The 16,672-nt window shown below is 49.2% G+C and overlaps 7 protein-coding genes across 8 annotated transcripts; 3 read left to right on the forward strand and 4 right to left on the reverse strand.

Moving 5' to 3' along the window:
• Window positions 1-4,457: 4,457 nt before the first annotated feature.
• FVEG_04096 (NADH-ubiquinone oxidoreductase 20.8 kDa subunit) lies at window positions 4,458-6,583 on the reverse strand. 2 transcript variants are annotated; one of them, XM_018891807.1, is made up of 4 exons: window positions 6,448-6,583; window positions 6,114-6,341; window positions 5,884-6,016; window positions 4,458-5,830 (listed from the first exon to the last, which is right to left on the reverse strand). In XM_018891807.1, the coding sequence occupies exons 1-4, from the start codon at window positions 6,465-6,467 to the stop codon at window positions 5,690-5,692; spliced, it is 522 nt and encodes a 173-aa protein (XP_018748384.1). In that variant the 5' UTR covers window positions 6,468-6,583; the 3' UTR covers window positions 4,458-5,689. The 2 variants fall into 2 exon arrangements, with proteins under 2 accessions (XP_018748384.1, XP_018748383.1); XM_018891806.1 differs by having other exon boundaries at window positions 5,578-5,830; window positions 6,114-6,535.
• Window positions 6,584-6,675: 92 nt separating this feature from the next.
• Window positions 6,676-8,207, forward strand: FVEG_04095 (hypothetical protein). Its single transcript, XM_018891805.1, has 3 exons — window positions 6,676-7,142; window positions 7,198-7,841; window positions 7,893-8,207. The coding sequence occupies exons 1-3, from the start codon at window positions 6,911-6,913 to the stop codon at window positions 7,998-8,000; spliced, it is 984 nt and encodes a 327-aa protein (XP_018748382.1). The 5' UTR covers window positions 6,676-6,910; the 3' UTR covers window positions 8,001-8,207.
• Window positions 8,208-8,425: 218 nt separating this feature from the next.
• FVEG_15401 (hypothetical protein) lies at window positions 8,426-8,685 on the reverse strand (the record flags this gene model as incomplete). The annotated part of the gene is made up of 3 exons (XM_018904525.1): window positions 8,426-8,463; window positions 8,520-8,621; window positions 8,673-8,685. The coding sequence occupies 3 exons, from the start codon at window positions 8,683-8,685 to the stop codon at window positions 8,426-8,428; spliced, it is 153 nt and encodes a 50-aa protein (XP_018748381.1).
• Window positions 8,686-9,205: 520 nt separating this feature from the next.
• Window positions 9,206-11,060, reverse strand: FVEG_04094 (hypothetical protein). Its single transcript, XM_018891804.1, has one exon. It carries the CDS (start codon window positions 10,846-10,848, stop codon window positions 9,340-9,342), a length of 1,509 nt encoding a protein of 502 aa, XP_018748380.1. The 5' UTR covers window positions 10,849-11,060; the 3' UTR covers window positions 9,206-9,339.
• A 328-nt stretch (window positions 11,061-11,388) lies between these two features.
• Window positions 11,389-13,157, reverse strand: FVEG_04093 (hypothetical protein). Its single transcript, XM_018891803.1, has 2 exons — window positions 12,145-13,157; window positions 11,389-12,090 (listed from the first exon to the last, which is right to left on the reverse strand). Exons 1-2 carry the CDS (start codon window positions 12,959-12,961, stop codon window positions 11,576-11,578), a joined length of 1,332 nt encoding a protein of 443 aa, XP_018748379.1. The 5' UTR covers window positions 12,962-13,157; the 3' UTR covers window positions 11,389-11,575.
• A 99-nt stretch (window positions 13,158-13,256) lies between these two features.
• On the forward strand, window positions 13,257-14,504 carry FVEG_04092 (hypothetical protein). Its single transcript, XM_018891802.1, has 3 exons — window positions 13,257-13,555; window positions 13,629-13,838; window positions 13,902-14,504. The coding sequence occupies exons 1-3, from the start codon at window positions 13,304-13,306 to the stop codon at window positions 14,319-14,321; spliced, it is 882 nt and encodes a 293-aa protein (XP_018748378.1). The 5' UTR covers window positions 13,257-13,303; the 3' UTR covers window positions 14,322-14,504.
• A 130-nt stretch (window positions 14,505-14,634) lies between these two features.
• Window positions 14,635-16,616, forward strand: FVEG_04091 (hypothetical protein). The gene is made up of 3 exons (XM_018891801.1): window positions 14,635-15,039; window positions 15,137-15,436; window positions 15,488-16,616. Exons 1-3 carry the CDS (start codon window positions 14,798-14,800, stop codon window positions 16,446-16,448), a joined length of 1,503 nt encoding a protein of 500 aa, XP_018748377.1. The 5' UTR covers window positions 14,635-14,797; the 3' UTR covers window positions 16,449-16,616.
• Window positions 16,617-16,672: the final 56 nt, after the last annotated feature.

Below are 16,672 nucleotides of genomic sequence, written 5' to 3' on the forward strand. Positions count from 1 at the left end.
AACGCGGGCTGCCATACGCTAGTGCCTCAAGCCAGTGGAGGGGTGCGTTAGACTGGGCGCTAGAAAAATGGCGGGAATGGATGCTACAAGGCACCCAGGAACGAATCATGCATCAGCCCAGTGCCTTGAATTGGACAGAACCGGACGGGAGGCATTGAGGAGCGTCCAGTGGCTTTGACATCTAGGGTCGTCATATTGAAATCCAGCCCGAGTTACATACATGCCCAATGGCATTGATTGACTGTCTAGCCTTTGAAGGGTCTGTAGAATCCTCGCTCTTGCAGCTATTGACTGAATAGCTCGACTCACACGCTATTATTCACAGCGCAAAGCAATTGCCACGAGGACGACATCTTCGGTGTACGGCAGACGCACGGCCCTTGAGCCACGATGATGAAACTCGTGGCTTATTCCGTACTCGATCCCCCTTTCCCTGTTTGCGCAGCATTGACGCCTCTGATGAAAGACTGGACGGTACCTGCATTTAGGTGCCAGGTTCTAATTTTCTTGCTGTGACACCACCCATCAGTCCAACCGTCCAACCTGACGACGGCCGCTGATCGACTGCAACCACAAACACCTCCAGCTACATCATAATCGCAACCCAGTGACTTGGTAGAAACATATCGGTTCCAATGCGACGATCACACAAATCTACGTGGTATCTACGTACAGAGATTTGGCTTCTACAGCATAGCATCGCAATATTGCATTGCAGCGCCAGCATTGACTGCATAGGCGGGCAGCTAATCAAATCAACACACAATCCAGGATTGGGACCCTTGCTATGCTCAAACACAGTGGAAAAGACTAATCAACTGATTCGGATCATAACAGACCTGGCCCTGGCCCAAGGTAATTAATTACCAGTCATCTCAGCTCTGGCTGTGGTCGTGGCTGCTGGGCGTTTGATGCTGGGTTTGATTGTGGTGAGGCAGGCTGTTGGTGTTGCCCATTGACGTAGCATCCGTCCCCTCATCTCATATCCGGTTCTTTTCCTTTCGAGTGCCGGGTTATCCCATCCCCCGGTCTCATCATTCCCTGCCTAAACGGCACGATTGACTTTTCTCCTGTGTTAAAACCTTGTCGGGTTCAACAGTCCAGACTCGATTGAAGCTCGATTCTTTGCTCATCATTTCCTGTCGAAATAAACCCCACTCGTCCCCCACTGGTGATCATGCTGGAGTAGAAGGTTAGAGAATGCTTCGCAAAGCTTGGCCTGCTTGCGTGGACATGAAAACCACCTCGGAAGCCAGACCCAAGTCTCAAGCCCCCCGGGTTTGGTCAATTTCAGTTGTGAGCATTTTACGGAGTACCACATGCGTGTTGGGTCGTAACTTTATAGAAATCGGTCTAATAAGTCTAGAATCGATACACTTTGCACTTACACCAACGATTTGGAGGGTCCATTGATTTCCGGATGCAGCGTCATACTAGAATCTGACGGGAAGGAATACTACCTAGGTAACTCAGATACCATCGATGGAGATCAAGATCGTGTTAACAGTGAGGGTTTGTATTATGCCGAGTCCTACACATACTCACGCACGGGTTTGTATGTGATCAAGGGACAGTATGTCAGCATTAACAGATACGAAACGCATTCCTGCCAGGCCTTAGCCATCATCTCTCTTCGCATCCATGGATCGCATTGATTCTGATTCGGTAAGAGGCAAGCTGAGCTGAGCAATTGGTTGATTGGAGATACGTACCCCTTTGCCCCCTTGCGGATGTCGATGTGGCGCGTGCTCTGACGATCCATCTCCGATGTATACAGCCAATCAACGTGGTAATTGTCGGCCTCATCTCCATCAAACAAGCTATTCAAGGGTGGTGTAGCGGGTTGTTGTGGAGCGTCCCTGCAGCTGCATGTCCGAAAACTCGCTAGTAACACCCGGCTCTCTTCTTCCCCATGCGCTTCTAGCACATCTGAAACTGAGCTAATTAGAGGTGACCTTTCTGCTCCGTTCTTCATCTCCCATCCAAGGCCTCACTTTTCCTTTCTGGCAGTATCAAAAACTGAGAACATTTCGTTGCTTGATATTAAATTGGCAGATGCCGAGCTACCCTCGTGAGTCATTTGGATAATAGAATACGTGCTCGGCTTCGCGAGCTGTCTTTCTTGAGAGCGTGGATGCCGTGGCTGTACCGAGCAGAGCCAGCTCCGTTCATGGCTACGGACAGTTCGGCTCGTCGTTGGTTTCTTTGCATGTCACCCTGGACAGTTCCACAGAAGGAGGAGATTGGTTGTGTCACATAATGATTACCTCTGCTCCATAGTTCAGAGCTAGAGATACTCTTGATGGTCTTTGGGAGCAAGAAAACTTCCGATACTATGAAAATGTGTCAAAAATAATCAGTCTAAGGCAGAGACTTATCAAATATATCTCAAAATGGTCGAGATTTTTGCATCGCGGATAAGAATATTGATTACAAGTCTTCTTGCCTCCTATACAGTGGCCTCCAGGGTAGGTAGGCAGGCCGGGGTGACGATCAATATCCAGAACCGAACACTTGGACAACTTAATTTTGGTAGCCACCTCCATGTCATATCGTCAATGGCTTGCTTTCAAAACGTTGACACAATAAACTGATCGTCGTTGATCGCCAGTGTCCGGCCTCGTTAACATACACATGGTCCCTTAATTGGCCGCACTACTCCGTACAATATACTACTTTACTTCATGAATTATCAATCTCCCTACCTCTTTCTACCTAGGTAGGTAAGTTGAAGTTCTCACACCCCGCAGCTCGTATTTACTCCTCCCTTAGACACACTGAGCTCAGCCATCAACGCATTTGTCTTAAACCCATTGAGTCGATCACAGCGACTCAAGACCAACTTCCGAGCTTGGATGGCATGACACGCAATCCACAACTTTTCCATGTTCTAACAAGAAAGGGATCAGTGATTCCCACTGGAGAAAACACCGGATACAGTGGCGCTGAACTTCATTCCTTCAGTGCACCTCGAACAACTTTATCCTCGCTTCTAAACCAAAACCATAATACTTAGTTCACTCGCGGCTCTGCTAGAGTTCGAGTATTACGTGGCCGACTAGCCGACCTCTTAGAGCTGTATCAATGAGGTGGTCCAGCCTTGTCACCGGCGGCACCGAATTCGTCTATCGAGTTTCAGGCCAACATACGATGATCGGTAGTTCCGGGCCTAGGGCCAGGCAAATAGAGGCCGAAGTTCGACGGTCCAACATTGCTGAACTGAAGATATACGTATACAGCAATATAGACAGTCGCAGCCTTCAAACTTTGATCTGAACAAGCAATTTAGTTGGGACTTTCAAGCCGCTTTGCTGATCGATCTTGGTCCACATGAAAGTACAGATCATTATACTGACTTCTCGTCACATCCAGTACCCAGTATCCTGGGTCTGTCCTGGGATCTAGTCCTCAATTCTCCACATGTCACCTTCATTCACTGTCAGGCGTGATATCTCACCACTTCAGTCACCGCTTCACACAAAGGGACGAGATATCCCTTCTCGCAAGTAAGGTCTTCTAGTGTGGCCCCCTTTATCCTGCATCTTGGATCCATACTTCAGCTCTTAATTCCCACGGCGGCCTCGCGCGCTCACTCTTGACGTTAAGTTCCTGTTTAGCCGGGGTTTTGTATGATTGGTCAAGCTTCACATAACTTCAACATGTCCTGGTACTGTTCAGTTGACACATCTACCCTACAGGCTACGCTCTCATTTAAGGTAAGGTAGGTCAAATCACTGACACAATAATGACTTGCCCCAAGCTGGTTTACTTAGACTTGGGTCTTGGGTAGGATAGAGTCTCTGCGGGTGACAACCTGCTAACAACGTCGTCAAAATCCGTACACTGATCGGCCTCCATTAAAGGGTTCCTTGTAATACTTTGCTCATATTGTCTCTCTCGCCGTCTCTCTTTCAGTTCGAGACTGGGACGGCAGAACATCACCAACCTTGGCATGATCACTTGAACCTGTGAGATTCGAGGACACTGTTCAAAGGACTAGTCGATCAGACCAGCACACAAGTACATCACCAAACACAAAACCCCTAGGAATTGATGCCGCACAAAGAAAAGAAACTGTGGTCCTCGAACACTGTGATACTACGTATGCCGCTTGAAGACAGGGCCGATCGATTCGGCGACATGCAACCACGACATGGTACAACCGTGCCGTCACTTCTCGAAGCAAACTCATACATCCTCGTGGTCCCCTCTAAAATGGCACCGAGAAAGAAAAAAAAGCCCAAGACAAGATTCTCATAATTGTTTCTTTGTTGGCGGCCTTTATGAAGGCCAGAGGGGGTGTAGATGATGTCAGCCAACCAACAACGTGACCCATCTGAACATCAAACATGGGCGCTTGAAAGGCCCGTTTCTTGTTTCACGAAGCGCACAAGCGCCGAACATCGAGAAACAAGACACTCAAAGCGTGATGATACAAGGGCCAGCTCTGGCTGTCGTGGTGTTAAAATGCACTTGTGCTAGAGGTTCCTACTCTACCTGTAGGTAGTAGTAAACTTGAAGTAGGAAGCCCGTTTCAATAGACGTGACTTTGGCCATGCCAAGCTCAATGCACGGTATCAAGAGTCTAGCTACTACGTTAACCTGTATCTCGCTTAACATACGAGCCTCTACTCAGTCAGGAAAGCAGGTTACCGCCAGTTGTACCCTCACGGCGTGCATATGTCGGTTCCAGCGTAGGTTTCTGCCCATCACACCAAGCCAATCGTTCCCTCTGCTGGCCGACGTTTACTTGAAACGAAACGGCTAGTTGCATGAAAACAGTTACGCTGCCTGAACGAGTCTAAATGAGGCCGAAACAAAAGCCCCGGCTCGAGGGCCAGCGACACAGAAATCATCATGTGCATGGTCTGGGGCATATTTGAGGTTGTGCGACTCTGAGGGCCAGTCATCGACAAGAAGGCCATACTCTAGGTTCAAACTTGTGACCATCCTCATACATGCGGCTCAAGGAGCATGCTTGTTGCATATCAAATGCTTTTGGTCACTACGAGTCCGACCTCCGGCCTCGCCAAAATCCGTGTTGGTCACTGTAAAACGGCGTGGTGGTGACCTCGGCAGCTCCTTTGGATGTTACCGACAAATCTCATGCATCGTGATGATATACCTCTACCCATAAAATATCCATATCGTCATGTGGTCTTCACCAGATCACAAAAGAAGGAAATGCCGAATTGTGGCTCCACCGATTAGCCGAATTGCAGTGTTGGTGGGTAATTTTCCTCAAATGTCTTGGAGCGCCGTGTATCATGCGCCGAAGGCTCGCTGCATGATGCTGTAGGTTCTGTTGCGTTTGGGGCTGCAATGTTGTGACCAGTAACTGCTGTTGATGCGCTTGATCTGTGTGAGGTTAAACGACATGCTGAGACCAGAGCCTCCATAGCGGGTTGAAAGGCGCCATAACAATATCATGTGGTAGCAGCTATTGACATCGAGATGCCGGTGGATGGGTTGATGAGTGAAATGTCACCATAAATCAATATGTTGCTTGGCTTGGTGAATCGAGTAAATAAGACTATATCGAACTGGATACAGGACCTGGAGCTTAGTAGTCGATGATGTATAATACTGGATGTGAGCAAACGAATTTTGATTTGATAGCTGGTAGTTTCTCTTTGATTCATCGACAAATGTACATGACCGAACCTCGATCTTAATAGATTCCAGCGCTCTATTGTTGCGCATCCTCCTGCCCCGGAACGAAGGGCTTGCCGTCTCCAGGCCCGATGCGCACATCAGCGAAGATCTGCTTTGGTCGAAGGTGAACAGGGGTCGAGTTCGTTGGCTGATCGGGGATCTTCTTCTCGAGTTTCTATATGTTGTATTAGAACCTTCATATAGCGTGATGGGCCATGGCTGTCGTACCAGATGGTCGTAGACGCACTTGTTGAGCTTCCACTCAGCAGGACGGCACTGCCACAACTGGTGATTTCGATTGTCGAGGCACTCCCAATGCTTGCGGAACTCAGCCAGGCAGTGGGTGTTGATATCCTTAATACTGTTGATCATGTCAGTGGCTGACCCCGGCCTTGAAGCAAATTGCGCTTCAGGAAGACCACCAGACTATACAGTCTGCTGAGCCTTAGATAACATACACGCTGGAGGCACATCGGGTGACTCGTCGGCCCTCTTTCAAGCACTCAAGCTCTCCTCGACCAGGGTTCTCGTTCTTGCATTGCATATAATCGTCATTGTAGTCGCGGCATCGAGCACCGATGAAGAAGGAGGCCGAGAGGAGAGGAGCAGAACTGGCACCGACCTCCTTGACGGCGGGAATATCGGCGGGCAACGGAGTGGTGTCAATGAGCAGCTGCTGGGAGAATCTGATGGATTGATTAGTTAGCCAATTATCAGCTGTAATAGAACTCAATTGCATCCGCTAGGAGCTCCAGGGCAGAGGCAAGAGAGTCAACTGTCGAGTGAACATACTGGGGCCTTCGGGTAGACATGGTGCCGGTATTCTGCGAAGCTTGTCGTCAAACGTTGCTGTGATTCAGAATCCGGAAGTGGTTATGTGAGGTCGTTCGGCTAGGATTTGGTAGCGTAAGGTAGGAATTGGTTGGCTGTGATTGGTGGTTCGGTGAAGCGAGGCTGGGCGCAAGGCTACAAGGGGGCCCAAGGTGAGCGTAGCTCTGTTTTCGCGTTGCTCAGCTCCAATAATTTTAAGCCGCCAAATAAACACAGCAAACAATCAAACAATCGCATTTTCAGTCTTACAGCGCCGATAACACTTGTCTTAGACGACTTCACAGTCGCAGAACGAGAATTAACCTCATATTGAGCTTCCAACCACTTTCGCCTGGGTTCCGTCTCGGCAAGGAAACTCATCAATCAAAGCTTAGCTTGCCGACTGACAGCTCCCGATTCAGACGTCGCAACACCAGCACCCAATATGTCGCTCTTTGGACAGGCTAAGCCTTCGCTGTTTGGGCAGCCGCAGCCCGCTCAGACAACTGCGCCGACTCAGAGCACAGGGTTCGGTCTAGGCCAGCCTCAACAACAGCAACAAGGCAACACACTCGGCGCATCTATCCAGCAACCACAGCCGCAACAGATGCCAGCTCTATCTCAATCGCAAGCTCAGCTGTCAAACTCGCTATGGCAGCCTGGAAAGGAAACACCGCGTATGTTGTCAAGAAAGGGCTGTTCCCCTACATCGCAAGACTGACCCCTATATAGATCAGAAGCCGATTCTGGAGCAAATGAAGCTTGTTACCGAGAAATGGGACCCCGCGAACCCCAACTGCGTCTTCAAATACTATTTCTACAACAAGGTCGATGAGAGCCACGTCCCTTACTATAAGCCTCAACCTCACGAAGACCCTCGGGAATGGGAGGAAGCCCTACAGAACAAGCCAGCCCCAGGGTTCATGCCCGTTCTTTGTTCCGGCTACGCTGGCGTTGCCGACCGCCTTAAAACGCAACAGCGCGCCGTTTCCGACTTCAACACTCGTCTCCACCAGATCAATGGCAGCCTGGATGCCATTCTTCAGCGCCACGAGCTCGAGACTGAGGTTCGCGCGGTCGCTGCCCGCCGACGACAGACAACTATTAGTGAAAGATGCCTAGCACTTGCTGCGCGGATACAAGTGCTCCGCAACCGTGGCTACGCACTGAGTGGCGATGAGGATGATCTGAGCAGCCGCCTGCAGACTCTGGAGCGAGAAGTTCAAGACCCAGCTGTTGGAGCAAGAGAGGAAGAACTCTGGAGCCGACTTATTGTGTTGCGAGGCTATGCTGATCAGCTCAGCAAGGAGCTGGATAAGCCTACCGGTTCTGAGGGAGAGAGTATTGATCCAGAGCGGGAAGCCAAAGCAAAACGGGTAAGTGACGGATCGATCGCCGTACACACAAACCAACTAACCCTTTTCCAGGTGCTTGAGGATTATGAGAAGCAGATCCAGCATATCAAGAAAGAGCTTGAGGCTCTATCATCAGATTATGCAGAGTGGGAGAAGACCAGGAACCCGCACTCAAAATAGATGGAACTTAATCAGGGCACACGGTTTAGCGACAAAGGTGGTAAAGACGGAGCAACTGCCTTTTGGTAGGATGTATATTGATGACATAGAGTTGGAGTCAGGACTGGGTATTCATCCTAGGCGTCATAGGATACGAAACGTAACTCTTTGTAAAGTCTAAGAATAATATCGACACAGCAAGTGATACCTCTTTGGAACTGAGAACGGATATGGTGCATTTTGATGTCGTGAGTGATGTTGTTGCGCGGCTTTTACCACGACTTGGGATATGTATTGTACAGATTAATCATGACTTCCTACCCGTTCCATCTAAACCGGTTATATTGTACATGGCGCGGCAATAGCACCACCGACCGCATTGCAGGCTCATAACACTATCAAGACAACACGGACAGATTCATAGTCGTAAGCGGGTTTATTGGTATTTAGAAGATCTTGCCGACGAGGTCGATAGCGAAGGGAGCTGAGGAACATTGTTAGCACCACTCATCTTAAACCAAGAAAAGTCACCAAACATACAGAGGTAGAGGAGAACAGCAGTGGTAATGGCGCCCTGAACTGTAAAGGCAGCGTCGGCCTCAAGAGCGCGGATCTCCTCCTGAGACTGCTGAGGGGGGGCGACTGTGATAGATTAGTTTGGTAGTTCAATACTTCAATTGAGGGTCGACATACATCCTCCGAACATTTTGTACGTAATTTAATCGAAGAGGAAGTGTTTGGTCGAAGGGCAACGCTCGTTGACGGCAAATTAGACTCGGGTATGATGCTATCTCGTTTCGCTATCATGGGTCAAAGAATTTTGAACAAGCGTGGTTCAGATTCGAAAAAGCGCGGGCCAATCAGACGCTGCGATAGATGCAACGGAACTCGCAGCTCTTATCGATAAGCAGGCTACGTATGTCATCACCAGATTGATCAGCCAGCTTTCCATCATTCTCAAACGTATCATCCATCTAGATGATGATTGTATGTTAACTTACTAAATAGTAGATATAGCTGGCTATTCCAAATATCATTTACTGACGAAAAAGGTCACCACGTTTTTACAGATCCGTTTACTAGGTATCGACAAATGCGCTCACTTATAGGTGCCCATATACAGCTAAGCATCGGATTTCCACTCCAGTCGACATGGGTGTCATAACGAACCTGACCAGCCAACCGTATTCTGGGACTCAAGATTTCACAAAGTATAGGCCATCAAGCCGTGGCAACCAATATCCAGGGTATCATCCCTATTCTTCTATTCATTGTAATCATAAGATAGCAGAAACGACTTTCGTGTACGCTTTTCTCCTTCTATATACCATTTCCCAAAACCTTTGATTCTTTTCAAACATTATGCTTCAAAGACTAGAGCAACACCGTCGTCACCAGCAGTGACGATTCTCTCCCCTGTCTCGCCTTGAACAAAGCCCAAGACGCCACCACCTTCTCCATCACCACGGTGGCCCTTCCATTCCTTTTGCAGACCAGCCTCGGCAGCTGTTGCGGGAGCGTTAGGGTTCGTGGCACCAGCGCCTCGGAGGTCCCAACGGCGTACGACACCGTCCATGCCGCAGCTGGTCAGTTGCCATGAGTTGGGGATGAACTCGAGCTTGACAATGGCATGTTCCTCATGGGCGCCAGAGATGTGTCGTCGGACGGCGAAGCGGCGGGTGGCGTCGTAAACGACAATAGAGCCATCCACAGAGCCGGCTGCAAGAAGGGTGGAAGGAGGTGTGTTAGGCGTTGTGACAAGAGCAAGCGACTCGATACTCTCGGATTGGGTATGCAGTGCGGCGAGAATTTGGCCGCCAGCTGTCGCCGTTGACTGGCCAGTAGTTTTGCCTCCAGCTCGGGCACGAGCCTGGGGCTGAGGTCCGGAAGATGCAAGTCGTGGAAGAGAGACAATCTTGATGGCGCCAGTGGCACCACCGACAGCAACGAAAGCGCCCTTGGGGTCAATTGCAAGCGAGTAGAGACCACCCTCAACCTCGAAACGCTGATCATCTGCAGTCAAAGCCACTGCAGTCATGCCGTTATCACCAACGAGGTTCTTGGCAGTAGCCTCACCCCAGACATCCCAGACGTACAAGCTTCCATCCTCGGAGATGGTGGCCAACAGAAGGCCATCAGGCGTCCAAGCACCGGCGGTACAGGCACCAGTATGTAGGAAGTAGGACTGAACGATCTGAAGAGAATTGGCTTTATCTGTGGGATCGACTGTGTAGACCCAAACAGAACCGTCGGAAGCGCCCAGGGCAATGGTGTTGGGGTTGGTGGAAGATGGGCATGGCGCAATCCAGTTAATCTCAGGCACTTCCTGTGCTTCACCAAGGAAGTCCATCTTGACAGAGCCATCGTTCGAGATGGTTGCCTTCCAAGCGCGCAACCTCCCATCAAGTCCACCACTGACGAGGGCATCTCCTTGAGGCAGAGTCCATGCAAGTGTGTTGATCGAGTCTGTGTGGCCATCTAGGCTAAATAGAGAGGGAAGCTGGGTGCTCTTCAGGGCGTCTGCGGCGGGATCGCTCGAGAAACTAGCAGGAAGCGGAGGTCGCGATTGAGCAGAGGCTGTGTTGAAGACCCATCCTGCACCGGGAGCATCATCTTCCTGGCCAGCTGAACCGCCAACCGCGATGATGGAGGGGTACTTGGGATGCTGTGCGATTGTGAAGAGGGAGTCTTTGGGTTCGTCGAAGTAGCCGATGGAGTCGTTTTGGAGCAGAATCTCTTCATTGTCGGAGTCCATAGCCAGATCCTCATCGTCGACAATCTCCTCGGCGGCATCCTCGGCGGCGAGCATATCCTCCTCGAGCTCTTCATCGACAGGCTCTTTTTGATCGCGGGGGTTAGAAGACGACATGATGGCGGGGTAATTTTATGACGAGGGCACGACGAGTGATGTTCGATGAGAGAGAGAGATATTATTAAAAAAAAACAAGCAAGAGTTGAACGAAGAAGGATCAAGACAAGAATATGCAATAGGTGACGCAGTTTATGGGCGCTCCCTTTCGTTTCCGAGTTGTTACTTGCTTGATAAGCAGGCAAATGTTTTTTTTTTCTTCAACTTTTTGGTGGTCGACGAGACAAGGATTTTTTCCCTGACTGCGGGGTGGTGGCGGTCATAGTAGTCCGCCTGTCCGCTTAGCTCCAAAACTTAATGGATGGACCCTGAGGTATGATGAACTACCTAACGTTAGATGTGTTCCATCTGATAAACGAATGAATATTAGCACTATCTCATTGAGCATTGAAAGTGCCTATTATAACGAGATTGTGGCTAAGAAATGCTCACTTACATCCATCCTTCAATGATAAATCCTTTTAATCGATCCGTCGTGGTTGCAACAAGTACAAGTTTTTATGCTGTTGGAAGTTTATGGACGAGGTACAGCATTTGCATCCAGGTGTGAATAGATGTTTCCTTCATGATTTTATGATTGAAAATAGTAGACATTTGTAGTCCCTCTCATAAAGACTGCCAGACTGCTCGAAAAGGACTCTATAGTTAGCTTGATGGTGACATGATTAAGCACCCAACAATCAGCAGTATCCCATATACGCCAGCAACGCCTGAGTAGCAGCAGCATTCAACCATCCAGAACCTCAACCCAGTTCTTTTCTGACTGCTTCCGCCTCCATCTATCCTTCGCGGCTTGGCGCATAGCCTTCTCCTCTTCTCCAACCTCATCGGCCTGTGTTGCCATTTCCCGGATCTGATGCTTGAGACCCAATGAAAGCATCTTATACCATCCACCATGAAACTTGCAACGCTTGCGCTCACACATACCACGAACTTCGTCGCCTTCTCCTAGAGGATCGCTCATGCGAGACGCTTTGAAAATAGCCTCGCCTTCTGGCGACTTTGCAAACGCCTCAAAAGCGTCCCGGGCACCAATACTGTCGAGACGTTCATCGTATCCACAGATATCTTCTTTGAAGCGACCGGCAGTAATTGCAGCTTGCCGTCTCTCGTGTGCGAACTCCAAGAGAGTGAGCATTTTGTGACAGAGAACTGTCTCCTCGGCCAAGTGGAAGCGTGCTGCGGCTGCACTTTCGAGATACTCTTTCTCCTCCGCAGAGAGGTGCGTCTGATCGGGATTTTCTGTGATACTTGTTAGCCGATCTGCGTGATAGGTAGGATACGACAGCGGCATACCTTTCTCAGTTCCGTTTGGACCATTTGACTCTTCGCCTGCAAATGGTGCCTTGACCAGCCTCCAAAGCCCTTCTTCGTCAGTTCCTGAAAGGCCACCCTGAAGCAGCGCCATGAATTCCTCCTGGGTAAGCTGGTCGTTAACTCCTCCTTTTCCCTTTGCCTTGGGCAACTTGGCTACTATTCGCTCCCACCATGTTTGTGCATGCTCGTTGGAGCAGAACACGCTCTTCTCCTCCTGGGCTATTCGGGCTGCCTTTCTACATCCGCCCAAGGCGCATGTTTTCTTGTATAAAGTTGTGAGGCTTTCGTTTGTGCAGAGTGGACAGATGAACTTTTCGATCAGATTTTCGCCAACCTCTTTGTTCATGTTGATACATTCTCCATGGAACCAATCCTCGCAATTTTCGCAACATATCATCCACCGGTGGTCGTCTGCCCCACGGCATAGGCAATATGGTCCATGGTCAGATTCCTCGAGTTCGGATCCTGCCGATTCATGGGCATCTCCCGCGGAACCTGACCGCGCGGGCAGTTTGGCTCTTTTCGCCGCCCTTGGCCCTCCTGTTTTCTTTGATCGCTTAGGCGTCTTCTTAATTGTCGAAGCAGTGCCTTTCTTCTTTGAAGCTGTGTGAGCGGCCATGTTGTAAAGTTCTGTAGATGTAGAAGGAGGATGTGAAGGTGAGTTGGAGGAGGCGGGGTGGGCATCTAACGGAGGTTGAGGGGTACTGTCGGCAACTGTTTCGCTCTTTGTGTCATTTTCAAAGGGTTCAGAGCGAGAGTCTTCGCTTTGTCCTATTGTTGGTGTGGTTTGTTCCATTGTGGAGTGTTGACAGTGGCAGATATTGCCCCTTATATACAATTAATGTGGTCACTTGACACAATACGATTTATATAATAGACCGAGAAACAGGCAATTCCAGGGAAATATAAGCACCGCCAGTTTATTAAGCTAATCGAAAAAAGAAAAACGGAAATTGAAACTTCGGTGTAAGTGACAAGCTGTTGGCGATGGCAGAAGTGATGGTGGAGAGTCTCAATGACTAAGGCGGAACCAACAAACCCGGTAAAAGCCCGGACCATGTATTTTTTTTTTGGAGCTTACCTTAGGTTGTGACAATCGAAAGATGTAAGTTTACGTAGTAGATTCTTTAGCTTTTGCATGAGCTTATCGACTCTCGCGTTGAGTCATTTCACCATGTCGAATTCGATCACAACGTCAAGAGCACTGAGGGGTGTGTACTCATCTCTCTCGACAAGACAATGCCAACGATGCTTGTCCAGCAGCGCTCTCCAGCCCAAGCAGCTTCGGCCAACCCTCCCACGAGCGCCAATCCAGTCGAGACAGCCCATTACGCAGCGCCGAACGAAATACAAGACGATTGAGCAGGCCAAGAGCCGATATAGCAATGGGGTATGAATAAAAAAGATCTGGGGGGAAATGCGATGGCGATTGAAGAAACAATGAGCTGACAAATGCACAACAGCCCTTTTCTTGGAAGGCCGGAATTCTGTTTGTCGGTACCTGCGGCCTGTTAGTATGGTACTTCGAGTTTGAGAAGGCGCGCATGCAGCGTAAGAGAATAGCTGAGGCGGCCAAGGGCGTGGGCCGACCAAAAGTTGGAGGAACCTTTGAGTTGATCGATCAGGATGGAAAGCCATTTACCAGCGAGATGATGAAGGGCAAACACTCTTTGGTATGTCAAGGAAACGAGCCTCGCAGTTTCAAAATGATCATGTTTATGGTTGACCCTTATTAGGTGTACTTCGGATTCACTCGATGCCCTGATATCTGCCCCGAAGAACTCGACAAGATGGCCACCATGTTGGATATTGTCGAAGAAAAGGCACCGGGTGCACTTCTTCCCATCTTCATCACCTGCGATCCGGCCCGTGATACCCCAAAGGCTCTTAAGGATTACCTGGGTGAATTCCATGAGAAGTTCATTGGTTTGACCGGCACGTATGATCAGATCAAGGCGCTCTGCAAGAAGTACCGCGTCTACTTCAGCACACCCCAGAACGTCAAGCCAGGACAGGACTATTTGGTGGACCACAGCATCTACTTTTACTTGATGGACCCGGATGGCGATTTCGTTGAGGCATTGGGCAGACAACACTCGCCGCAGCAGGCCGCAGCGCTTATCTTGGACCATATGAAGGACTGGGATAAGAAATAGAGCATTCGCTATTTGGCTCTAAGGAGAAAGAACATCCATGGTTGGGTTGTAAGATGAGCAGATATTGCGGGTGATGTAAAAGTACTGTAATAACAGAATCATGAACTCATAGAAGGATACTGTGACATTAGGAACCACTCAATCAACTGTACATTTCCATGAACTGCATTAAAAGAAGAGCTCCGCGAATCATTCTTTTTTGTGTCGTAGTCTGCTGGTATTGAATTTACATATTGGGCACTACGTTATGGCGATCCTCGGCTCGCAGCAATTGTGGGTGGATATTACCGACAAGTCCTCTTATCAACCATGACTCTAACAAGTTGACACTTGGAGAGTTACAACTAATAGTTAATTTTTGAGCATTACACGTTGTCGCTGCACCTTTTCTTGGCCTGCCATCTCACTGAGACCTCTAAGCTTGGAGCTTTGGCGTATACGTTCTCCTATACTTGATCCTTCGCATTTCGGTAAATATGCAACGCTTCGGTGTCTTCGGCCAATGCCGATTCGCCGCACGTCGATTGACGCAGCTACGGTCTGTCGCACCGACGACAGCGGCTGTCTTGAGAATCTCAGCTATATCACAAAGGCGATTCACTACCTCTTATGTTTGTCGATCCAAGCCAAAGGGCTCACTAGGTGTCAACCCAAATCAATATGAGGAGCCCACCGACCTGGCACGAAAGTTGTTTTCCGAGTTTGCCTTTGCATTTGAGTGAGTCGGCTTCGAACTGTGTCTTGTGTACTTCCTATTCAATTTAAGACATATGTGCGCGAATGCAAGAAGTGTACCAGGAGCTGATAAACGACAGTATTGACGGGGTCCTATACCAAGGCCGCAACAGAGTGGATGGAGCTGAGAAAGTCATCAAGATGCTCAGAAGCAATGGCATCCGATATGTCTTTTTGACAAACGGCGGTTGCGTCCCTGAAGACAAAAAAGCAGAGACTCTTCAAGAAAGACTCCAGATCGCCAAGAACGACGATGTGGTAAAAGGCAGGATGATTCTGTCCCACACGCCAATGAGCGGTTGGAGTGACGATGTCAAGAACAATGGCACTGTCTTAATTACAGGCTCTCATCCTGAAAAGGCTCGTCAGATTGCTTTCGGGTGAGCATCATTCCTATGAGAAAATGCTATCTGGTAAGCTAATTGCTATAGGTACGGGTTCAAGCGTGTTGTCACCCCGGCGGATATCCTCGCTGAGTGCAAGGACGTGTTCCCCTTTGAGCATATTGAGGGCGAGATCAATGGCAGGCCGACACCATTTCCAGATGGCAAGCGAATCCCTTTGCTGAAGGACCCTTATACAACTAATGTCCCTGCAAATGCTCTTAAAATTGACCACATTTTCATATGGAACGATCCAAGGGACTGGTCCGTTGATATTCAGATCATCCACGACCTTTTAATATCTCATCAAGGCTACATCGGCACTGTTTCGAACCGAAATGGAAATGAGTCTCTGCCCAACAATGGCTGGCAGCAAGATGGCCAACCTGGACTATGGATCTCCAACCTTGATATGCTATGGAAGACAAACTATCCTGTGAACCGATTTGGCACGGGAGCATTCATGGAAGCACTCAAAGGTGTTTGGTCAACGACTACCAACGGAGCAGAACTGCAGTTCAGCGCACTCGGCAAACCATCCAACCATACGTACAAATACGCTCATGACAGGCTGCTACAGTACTACCACGATATGGCTTGCAATCGCGGTCAAAGCCCGGGGCATGATACATCCAAATGCCACCCTCTTCGACGCGTTTACATGATTGGTGACAACCCAGAAAGTGACATCCGGGGTGCTAGCGAATTTGAAGCGGAGGATGGTACCGAGTGGGTGCCCATTCTTGTACGAACTGGCGTCTGGCGACAGACATCGACCGAAAAGGAGCCTCGATACAAACCAGCCGTCATCGTGGACGATGTCGTAGATGCTGTGGTTTGGGCGCTTAACAACGAAGGCGTCAAGGCCACCAGGGAATGGGTACTTTCTGCTCTCTCGCACACGAAGGGTTACGTCAAGCTGCCGCCTCTGGAGATTGGAGATCAAGTTAGCCTCGAAGATGGAGTCAAGTACCCAAGTGAGCTCGAGGCAGCCGAGGCAAGATTATAGAAGTTGTGCAATCTCAGATGGATTTTGAACACTGGGCGTAGGACATGAAGCATTCCCATTAGAATTTAGGATAATAAATCTCCAAATCTATCCGGTGGTCGCCTATTTCGAAATCTCAGGGCTGACTTTCCAGGAAAGGGTATCTTTTTCCGCACCTTGTACCAAGGCTGAAAGGGAGTTGATTATACCTTGCGTAAAACAGGGGTCACGCATGCAATAGGTAT

This window comes from Fusarium verticillioides, chromosome 2 (assembly GCF_000149555.1).
Source record: "Fusarium verticillioides 7600 chromosome 2, whole genome shotgun sequence".
NCBI lineage: Eukaryota > Fungi > Ascomycota > Sordariomycetes > Hypocreales > Nectriaceae > Fusarium > Fusarium verticillioides.